Consider the following 10,326-nt stretch of genomic DNA (forward strand, 5'->3'; position numbering starts at 1 on the left):
CAAAGGCATCTATTCTAAAGAAAACTGTTGCACTGTGTCTCTAGCTAATTCTTCAGATGATCTGTAGAATAAGAATAGGGAATCTTCTTGTCTATCTCTCTACTCATTTTTATAAGACCCTTCCTTCCAACAAATCTTAATCTTAAGGATCCAGATGTTGGAAAGAAATTTTAAATCTAGAAATTCATTGGACTACAAATAATTATGTAAATTATTATTAGTAAGTTATATGAATAATTGACTAATAGCACTAATAGCATGACAGCACAGCGGGTAGGGAATTTGCCTTGCATGCCAACAACCCAGATTGATTCCTCTGTCCCTCTCAGAAAGCCTGGCAAGTTACGGAGAGTATCACACCCACATGGCAGAGCCTGGCAAGCTCCCTGTGGCATATTCGACACACCAAAAACAGTAACAACAAATATCACAATGGAGACGTTACTGGTGCCTGCTGGAGCAAATCAGTGAACAACGGGAGGACAGTGCTATTATTAGTCAGTTATATGAAATATTTGCAAAAGAACACTTGGAAACTATGCAGTCCATTCTTCAATACTGAAGGTTTTTTCCCCTTTGGGCCACACCCAGCAGTACTCAGGGTTACTCTTGACTCTGCATTCAGGAATTACTCCCAGTGGTGCATGGGGAACTATATGAGAAGCCAGGTATAGAACCCAAATCAGTTGCATGCAAAGCAAGTACCCCACTCACTTTACTATTGCTTCAGTCCAATACTGGAAATACTTTTTAAATTATTATTAAAATTTGTTTGAATCACTGTGGGATACAACTACAAAGTCATTCATGGTTAGGTTTCAGTCATACAATGTTCCAATACCCATCCCTTCACCTGTGTATATTTCCTACCACCAATGTTCCTTGTTTCCCTCTGCTGCTCTCCCTACCTGTCCCCCACCCTGTTTCTATGGCAGGTATTTTCTGTCTGTCTGTCTGTCTGTCTGTCTCTCTCTCTCTCTCTCTCTCTCTCTCTCTCTCTCTCTCCCCTTCCCTCTCCATCTCTCCCTCTCCCTCTCCCTCCCTCTCCTTCTCCTTGCCCCATCACCCTCCTGGGCATTATGGTTTGCAATATAGGTACTGTTCTTGTCCAGAGTGATCATTGATCATTTCCAACTAGCACTGTTTTACGGGTCCTTTTCTATCCTAACTGTCCTCCCTCCACCCTTCCACTTGTGGGAAGCTACCAATACTGGAGATTCTTAACCTCCTGAAGTTATATAATATGGTGAACATATATAGAAAAACCATAGTGAAGAGTCTATTGCTTCATAAGAATTTCAAAGCAGTCCCTAACTCAAAGAATGTCAGAGCGACTCAGAAAGTGAAAATTTTCCTTGGATCAAGGCTATTAAGCTGCATTCAGTATTATTTTTGATGCTTTAAAAAATTGTTTAATTGAACTTGACTGTGCTGGGAGCAACTTACATAGAAGGAAAACTAGCATTGTTGGGATATTTGACAACAGTATTATACACCATGATAGTAGTGCTTAGGAATCCCATGGGACAGATAACATTTAGTTATTAATCCTAGCAAAATCTGGACTTCTGAAACAAGTAGTTAGGTTCATAGTGCACTGCGCATCTTGAAATTGTTTTTGAATATCTCTTCTCCTTGAGACGCAACAGACCAAAGTTTTGGCTATTGCCTAGGGCCTAAATAATGGCATAGTATAGGCTTGGTGGTGGCAACAAAGGGGCTTGGGAGTCACTTAGGTTTGATCCCTTGCACCATGGTGGGAAGGAGGTCAAAAGAAAATAAATACTCCTATTGAACCAGTACATAATATTGAAGGGGAAAAAAGAGGTGGATGAAAGAATGAAGGGATGGAGAAAGAGATGGGATGGGATGGGAAGAGAGGGAGGGGAGGGAAAGGTGAAGCAAAAGAGAAAATGAGCTAGGAAAGAGGAAGGGGGAAGAAAGAAGGGAGGAGAAGTAAGGAAAAAATAGAGGAATAAAAATATAGTTCTATTACATAGAAAAATACTTCAGTATATAAGAAGGCTTGGTAATTAAATGCACATTTCAAGTTCACACAGTACTTTGCAGCAGAGCTTACTTTTAAGACAATACTGAGGCCGGAGTGATAGTACAGTGGGTAGGGCATTTGCCTTGCATGCAGCCAAACTGGATTCAATCCCTGGCATCCCATATGGTTCCTCAAGCACCACCAGGAGTAATTCCTGAGTGCAGTGCCAGGAGTAACCCCCGAGCATCGCTGGGTGTGACCCAAAAAGTAAAAAAAAAAAAGACAATATTGGCTTTAATTTTGGAAGTTTTAAATACAATATTATGTATTTTGTATTTTTGTATTTTACTCTATAAAATTTGCTACAGTATTGCTCATTAACTTTATTAAACTAGTAAATTTGCATTTTAAGTGGTTTTCCTTCAAACAAAGATGCTTTACAGATGCTCTCTAAATGAAAAATTATTGACAAATTACCTGAAAAAGATGGAAATGCTAATCCAATATGACTGTTAAATAACTGCATATCAACAAAAATACAATCATCAATATTAAAGAATTTGAAATAACAATTTTGATTAATACTATAGAAAATAATTTGACCACTTGAATGCTGATAAACTTTCAGGATGTATCATCTTGCTTAAGGTATTTTCCAAGTTCTCATTCTTAAATGTAGAACATGTCTTGTAAAACCCAGTCCTATAAGGTTAGAGAGGAAAAAATGTTAACATTTTTCTCTAATATGACATATAAAGATTCCCCTTTTTATACAGCTCTATTGAAAAAAATTAAAAATGTCAATGAGGTCTCATTCCTTTAAATGTCTTTAAAAATACAATGAAAATATAGGCGTAGGATGTAGCTAAGCAGAGAACACTTTCCTTGCATATATGAGGCCGTGGGTTTGATCCCTAGCACTACCAAATATACATGTATATGTGTGTATACATATATACTTATATACAATATGAATATTAGGTTAGATTAAGTTATTATAAACTATGCATGTGGGAAAATAATTTTAGTGACCTAACAAAATGACATATTCCAAAGTAATTTAGAATCAGCTGTTTGCACATCAGAGCTTCTATGGTTTCTAAATGATGTCAAATCAGTAAAGGATTAAAAAAAAGCTTATCATTTGTTTGCTTGTTAGATACAAAATCTGAAGGAGTAAATATTGACTTTTTAATTCTGTTTCTTTAATTACACATTTAGATTACCTCTAGTTATCTTCTGTGGAAAATCAGCCACATGAGGCATCACTTGTCTGCGGCCCATTCCATGAGATCTTGAAAGCAAGCAGTCTACATACATGTCCCAAAAATCCTGAGCTATACTTAAGAAGACACTATAATGTCTAGGTCGCTGGGATTTTTGCAGGAATAGCATGAAATTCCAGAGAGCATCCACACTGTGCTCTATCTTGAGTTCTTTGAGATCTATCAGCGTCAAAGAGCAAGTGTTCCAGCACTGGAGATCAATGTCTTCTGTGATCCCAGGGCTGATGCTGGAGAGCACTCCCTTCTGAAATTCAAAATCAGCTTGAATCAGACTGACCAGAATCAGAGAGCTGAGAGGTAGGTAGAACCATCTTCTTATGGCAGAACCCATATTCTACATAGAAGCAAAAAGAAAGGGGAGGTATTTTTAATTTTAAAACATAATTATCCAATTAATTATTGTCCAGTTTAAATATTAAAGATACATACATAAACATACACATTCGGTTCTGATCAAGCCAGATTTGCCTACTATGTATTTACTGATTTTCTTTGGTTGCACACTCCTGGCCTGCTTTTGGAAAGATATTCCAATTTATTTACCAATATTCTGATAAACAGTCTTCAGGAGCCACTGAAATTCAACACATATTCCTAGTGATATAATAGATTAGTTTCATCCAAATCTCTGGAAGAGATTTGGGAAAACAAAAACATATACACCAACCTTCCTCCTTTACAGATTAGGGGTTGTGGGGGGGACCCATCTCAATTAATGATAGTAAATTCACAAGTCTTCTGTCTCCCTCTCCAACTCTCTTCACCACATTTCAACCCCATGGATCTAAATGAAGCCCAGTCTATGTAGCACAGTGGGGTGGGGCAGGGGGAGAGCTGAGGGCTTTTTTTTAATTTAATGCTCGTGTTAGAAATCTATTAACCCAAGAGGCGCTGGGCTGCTAAATACAATAAATATATTAAGGATTAAAGGACCTGACGCTTCATTTCCATTCACTGAGAAATACTTATATTTTAAATGAAACACCCAGTGTCTGGTGGGTCCCCGGAGTCTTTAGGTTGTTTCTAGTTGCAGAGATTCCCAGCCACCTAAGGAACATCCAGTAAAGATGATAAAAGCCTGACAACTGGCCCTTTGTCCCGCCCCCCGCCCCCCTCCTCCCTGCAGAAAATTGATCTAAAGCATAGAGCTGGATGGAAAGGAAGAACTAAGTTGGCAATGAATTGTCTGGCCATTCCAGTCTGGCTTGGGAAATGTCTCTGAAACCAGCCCCTTGACAGCCCCCGGGAATAGGGTGGGGGAAACCAGACCCTGAAAACATTTCTCGATTCTCGCTTTCTGTCCTATCCTCGCCGCCCGCCACCTGCCCACCAAAAGTTGGGATAAGGAGACAAACCCAACGCTACCAGTGTTAAACTTTGCTCACTGAGATCTCTCTGCACCACCGCAAACGGTGCAGATCCCTCCCGAAACTGAACTGTTGCGCGGCCGGAGGAGGGATGACACGGAGTCTAAAAGGGAGGGATGATGATGGGACCAGAGTATTGTCCTTCGCGGAGAACTTCGGGTATCTCTGCATGGTCCCCGCCCCTGAGTAGAGAGAAAAACCCGCGTGAAAGTACCTCTCGGGCCCCACCTCGCCCGCGACGCGCTGACTGCTCCCGACTCGCAGGGACCGAGGTCTCAGAGATGCTCCTGCCGCCGCCCGGGAACTGTTCCGATGCTCTGCGCTCCCCCGACTACCTCCGCTGCTCTGCGCTCTGGCACTGCGGTTTCAGCCGGACCGCCAGCCGCGCCCCTTTTCTAGGGGTCCAGGGAGCGGCACGCTTCCGGGCCCCGCCTTCACCTTCCCTGTGGGGAGCCCCCACGCGCGCACACGAGCCAACACCCCAGTGGTTCCAAATGAGTCACCGCTCCGGTGTCCTCTCTGCTCGCTCCCTGGCGCGCTTTTTTTTTCTTCTCCCAGTCTTTTCTGGGAAAGGCCCATCAAGGTAGGAGTCGGCCCTCAGACCTAAGCTCCCACGACCCAGCAGCCTCCATGGCCAGTTCCCTAGGGAGAGAAAAACTTTCATAGGTCCCCAATAAAATCCTGGAGCTCCCTGATGGATTCTAACCTGTAGCTAAATCCCATTTAGATTAAAATGACTAATACTAATATGCACACAGACACAAAGAAAGACTCCCTTCACCTAAAAACACAGTTTAACTGGGAAGACAGGCACCCCACCAAATCCCCCATCTCCCCCAACCCTTCCTATCCTTTTTATTTCCCCCCTTTTAACTTTTTTTCCCCTTCATTTTTTCTTTCTCATGCGATAAAGCAGCAGGTAGGCCGTTTGCCTTGCTTGCAATGCTGACCCTGGAGGACCTGGGTTCAGTTTCTCTGCCCCTCTCAGAGAGCACGGCAAGCTACCGAGAGTATCTCGCCCCGGGGCAAAGCCTGGCAAGCTACGGTGACTGACGTATTCGATATGCCAAACACAGTAACAAGTTTCACAATGGAGCCGTTACTGGGCCCTCTCCAGCAAATCGATAAACAACGGGAGGACAGTGACAGTGACAGTTTTAGAACCACACCTGGGAGTGCTCAGGGGCTTAGTCCTGGCCCTAAGATTAGGGATCACTCCTGGTGATGCTTTGCATATCTTACCCACTACTGTACTAACTTTCTGTAATCGCCTCCTCCCCCATCCCCATTTTTTGGTTATTTGTTTGATTTTAGTCTTCAATGGAATGAATACTCCAGACAAGTCCCTATCTGTGTAGTATTCAACAATTTCAGCCTCAACATATCATTTGGACTATCTTTATGTATAAATCTTCTATGCCAAAATTCCAAGAGCTATCACCAAATGGGACAGGATGTTAAATCAATACAAGGCTAGTTGCCTCGATCACACTTACTCTCTCTTTTTTTTTATAAAATAGTTCACAATTTTTTTTTTTTTGCTTTTTGGGTCACACCCAGTGATGCACAGGGGTTACTGCTGGTTCATGCTCTCAGGAATTACTCCTGGCTGTGTTCGGGGGACCATATGGGATGCAGGGAATCGAACTTGTGGCAGGTCACGTGCAAGGCAAACACCCTACCTGCTGTGCTATTACTCCAGCCCCTAGTACACAATATTTGATTACATTTAATATTCAAATACCAATCCCACCACTTTTACACGTTTCCACCACCGTATTTTAGGTGTTTCTATCCTGAACCCCAACCCCTGCCCCAAAGCAGAATCAAAATAATATAATATTTCCCTGTGAGACTGGTTGCCTCCTGCTTTGAATCCCATCAAATGTGGTGTGGTACTCTTGGAGTATGGATAGAGTGTGTTCTATGAAATGTATAAAGTGTCATGCAGGAAAAGGTTTACTCATGGGTGAGACTCAGCCTGAGTGTGTAAAAGGTGAGGGCTCCACTTACTCTTAAGCAGTAGTTTGTCTTCTGGGTTCTTGAGCTGGAATGGGAACCTAAGAAGAGTGCCAAACTCAATAGCCCAATTTCCCAGTCCCATCCCTAAATCCATCCTCTCACAGTTCTACCAAACTCTCCCTTACACTCTTCTTTATAGCAGAAGAGCTGTTCATTCAGTACTTCTCCCATGACAATATCTCTTTTCTTGTCCCCTCCTTATTTATGATAATCTTATGCACAAAACAGAACTAATAGAGGATTAAATTAGTTCATTCAGGTAGGATTTATACAAGTCCATCATTCACCAGATTTTCCTGTGCTTTAAGATTCTGAAATTGATGTTCACACCATTAGTCACAAATTTTTGAAGCTGGATAAGGCACTGAAAATTATCCACCTAGCAGCCACATCTTGTCTGAGATCCGGGCACTACACTTCCAAGGAAACCCTCTCCCACCAAAGCTGCTTTATAGATAAACTGGATGGTAGTCATAGTGCTCCTCCTCCCTCTGTATGAGTTTCAAGGCAAAGTGTGGACTCAGGAAACTTCAGTGTTCAGTGGCTGAGAGCGGTTCCCCTGGCTAGCCCACAGCAATGGACAATGAAGGACCAGGGGAACAGAGAAACATGTCCCCAGATGATTGGTAGACAATTTATTTCTCTCTCCTCCCCAGCATAGTCTGATCTCTCCCTCACAGCACAATCACAGCCGTAGTTTTGGTTTTAGTCCCAGTCATCATAGTTCCATCATCCTCATTCTTGTCCTAGTCCTCATAATCACCATCTTTCTAGTTCTCATCTAGTCTAGTCCTTCTCTCTCTAGCTCCCTCTTTGCCCTTACAAAACAGTTATGTAGAAATTGTGAAGGGTGGGGGCACACATAGGGGGGTTGAACATTGTCATAACAACAAAGAGAGGTAAAGTCACTCCTTTCGGGGAAATTCTAGGAGATTAACTGAAGGATAAAATCTCATCTGAGGGTTCGGCACTCTAGATTACTAGGAGATCTGCTCAAGGGCGGGATTCCATCTAGGGTGTATTGCTTTCCCCTTTCCTCAGTTAGTAATTCATTTAAAAGGTAAAGGTAAAGGCCCTCCCGTTGATCATCGATTTGCTCGAGCGGGCCCAGTAACATCTCCATTGGAGACTTTGTTGTTACTGTGTCTGGCATATCGAATACTCTCAGTAGCTTGCCGGGCTCTCCGAGAGGGGCGGAGGAATCGAACTCGGGTCGGCCATGTTGGCCGCTTGTAAGGCGAACGCCCTACCCGCTGTGCTATCGCTCCAGCCCTATTCATTTAACCAATCATAGTAAATTTACTACTTACTAATATTTCTAGTCAGTTTGTATGAACATAGTAAGAGATATATGAAAGTTAAAGGTTGGCTATTCCTGGGGATATCTCGCTATATATTCCAGACCACAGACCTCAGGCACCAGATTAGTCTTTCCTAATCCCAGCAGGATCCTTATTCAGTTACTTCTTTTAGTATCATGATAGAGTTTGTCCCATTACCATGCTCTTAACTTATACTCATGGTGCTTAACTTGTCCCCTTTCAATGCCAGGATAGCTTACAGTTTGACCTTGGTCCATACAGTCCCTTCATTGGTATTCTCCTTTTGGGAGTATTAGGAAGTAAGGGCAACTGAGGCTTAAGTCAGATAAATATGATGGATGCCCAGGATTAAATATCATTTGAGGTCAATTAACTCCCAAGCATAGCACAAACTGTCTTCTTGTGTCTGTACAAAAAAGACGTTGCTAAACCATGCAAATGACATAAAGGAAAGAGAAAAGCAATATAAGATTATTAGTGCTTGATAGAATTGGGTGAGATATGACAGCGGGTAGGGCTCTTGCTTTGCCTCAATCCCTGGCATTCCATATGATCCTCAGTGTCCTGAGCACCACTGTCCAGTGTGCTCCTCCCCCCCCCCACCATCCCTAAAAAAAGAGTGTACCATTATTGTAATATAAAAATAAAGCAAGTAAACAGCAATCCTCAACAATTTCACAAGGTATTATTCAGACTTTCTTGCTTAAACATCATACATTATGTTTACAAAAAGAGGTGAAATAGAGGCCAGATTGATAATATTGCAGGGAGGGCACTTGTCTTGCATATGGCTGACCCAGGTTCACTCTCCAGCACCCTATATGGTCCCCTGAGTCTGCCAGGAGTGATCCCTGAACCCAGAGTCAGGAATAAACCCTGAGTGCTGCCATGTATGACCCCAAAACAAAAACAACAACAAAAAAGGTAATACAGATTTTCACCTATTTTGAAATTTAGAAAATAAATGCATTTCTTAACAACTGCAATAGTAAATATAAAATTATAAAGAAAACTATAAAAATACTTAATACTGTATAATAATAAAATACTGCAGAACAACATTTGTTAAGTCATTGAAAATCATTCTGGGGCCAAGAGCTAATACAGCATTTTGTGGGCTGGTGCTGGTTCATTCCTCAGCACATGATCCCTCAAGCATCTCTGAGTGCAGCCCTGGAGGCTCCAAGCATGGCTGAGGTAGCCTTAGTGGTCCCCAGTGCCAGAAAGCCTAACAGTACCACATCTTTGAACCCTCTCCTGCTTGTCCAAAAATCACCCACAAAATTATTATTTCATCTAATAAATAAAAATAATATTCTTGGGAGGAAATTAATATCTTTAAATATATGATAACAAAGAAAAGAGACTATGAAACAGAATAATGACCAATACAAATTAAGTTTGAAGGAAAATAATATTTAAAAGTTCCCTAAAAGTTGAGGTTTTTATAAAAGTATGCATGCATTAAGGGGGAAAAAGAACAGATTCACTTTTTGACTTGTTTTTGGGTCATACCCAGCAATGCTCATTTGTTACTCCTGGCTCTGCACTCAGGAATCACTCCTGTGGTTTCAGGGGACCATACGGGGTGCCAGAGATCAAATCTGGGTTGGCTGTATGCAAGCCAAATGCCCTACCCACTGTACTATTGCTCCAAGCCCTCTTTTGGAAAAAAAATGTTTTATTGATTGAGATTCTAGGCAAAAGATATAAACCGGTGGACGGTTCCACAAAGAAATTGACCACATCATATTCAATCCACCGTTTTGCCTGACCGATGTCGCTGTTGTCCCAAAATTCCAAATGAGATCAGACCATCATCTCCTTCATGCAAAATTCTACTTCACGGAGTGTGGAGAAAGGGCTGCAAAGTTTAAGAAGAGAACTCCCAGAATGACCACTAACTAGGAGCTCTTTGGCACTATCGCGGCAATATGGAAAGATGCCGTCGTTGACAACATTGACGAAGAATATGATGTACTGGCTCAGCACCTCCATGATTGTGCGAGGAACGCCGAGAGATAGCCACAAAAAGATGCCTGTCTTCAAAAACTCTCGAGCTCATTCATGAACGTGGCTTGGGGCGAGCCTCAGACAACCACAGCAAACTTCCGAGCTCTCAAAGCAGTACAGAGAAGAGATAAAGGAAGACCTCAAAGAGAAAAGAGCAGCAGTGCTGGCAGATGTGGCAGAAGTTGGGAAAAGCATTCACAATGCCCGCCTGTCCTTCACCAACTACAAGACCAAGATGACTACCCTCTGACGTCCTGATGTATCTATCACATCTTCCAGAAGGGCAATGGAGAAGATTATCCATGACTTCTACTCGGATCTCTTCA

The 10,326-nt window shown here is 42.2% G+C and overlaps 1 protein-coding gene across 1 annotated transcript; it reads right to left on the bottom strand.

The window, feature by feature from the left end:
- Nucleotides 1-3,199: 3,199 nt before the first annotated feature.
- On the bottom strand, nt 3,200-3,607 carry FAM237B (family with sequence similarity 237 member B). The gene has a single exon (XM_056117944.1). The coding sequence runs from the start codon at nt 3,605-3,607 to the stop codon at nt 3,200-3,202; it is 408 nt and encodes a 135-aa protein (XP_055973919.1).
- Between the last annotated feature and the right edge of the window lie 6,719 nt (nt 3,608-10,326).

This window comes from Sorex fumeus, unplaced genomic scaffold, assembly GCF_029834395.1.
Source record: "Sorex fumeus unplaced genomic scaffold, SorFum_2.1 ptg000037l, whole genome shotgun sequence".
In the NCBI taxonomy this organism is placed as follows: domain Eukaryota; kingdom Metazoa; phylum Chordata; class Mammalia; order Eulipotyphla; family Soricidae; genus Sorex; species Sorex fumeus.

What these genes read in the sequence shown, in the direction of transcription:
- FAM237B (XM_056117944.1), bottom strand. Translation starts at nt 3,607, where the DNA reads ATGGGTTCTGCCATAAGAAGATGGTTCTACCTACCTCTCAGCTCTCTG.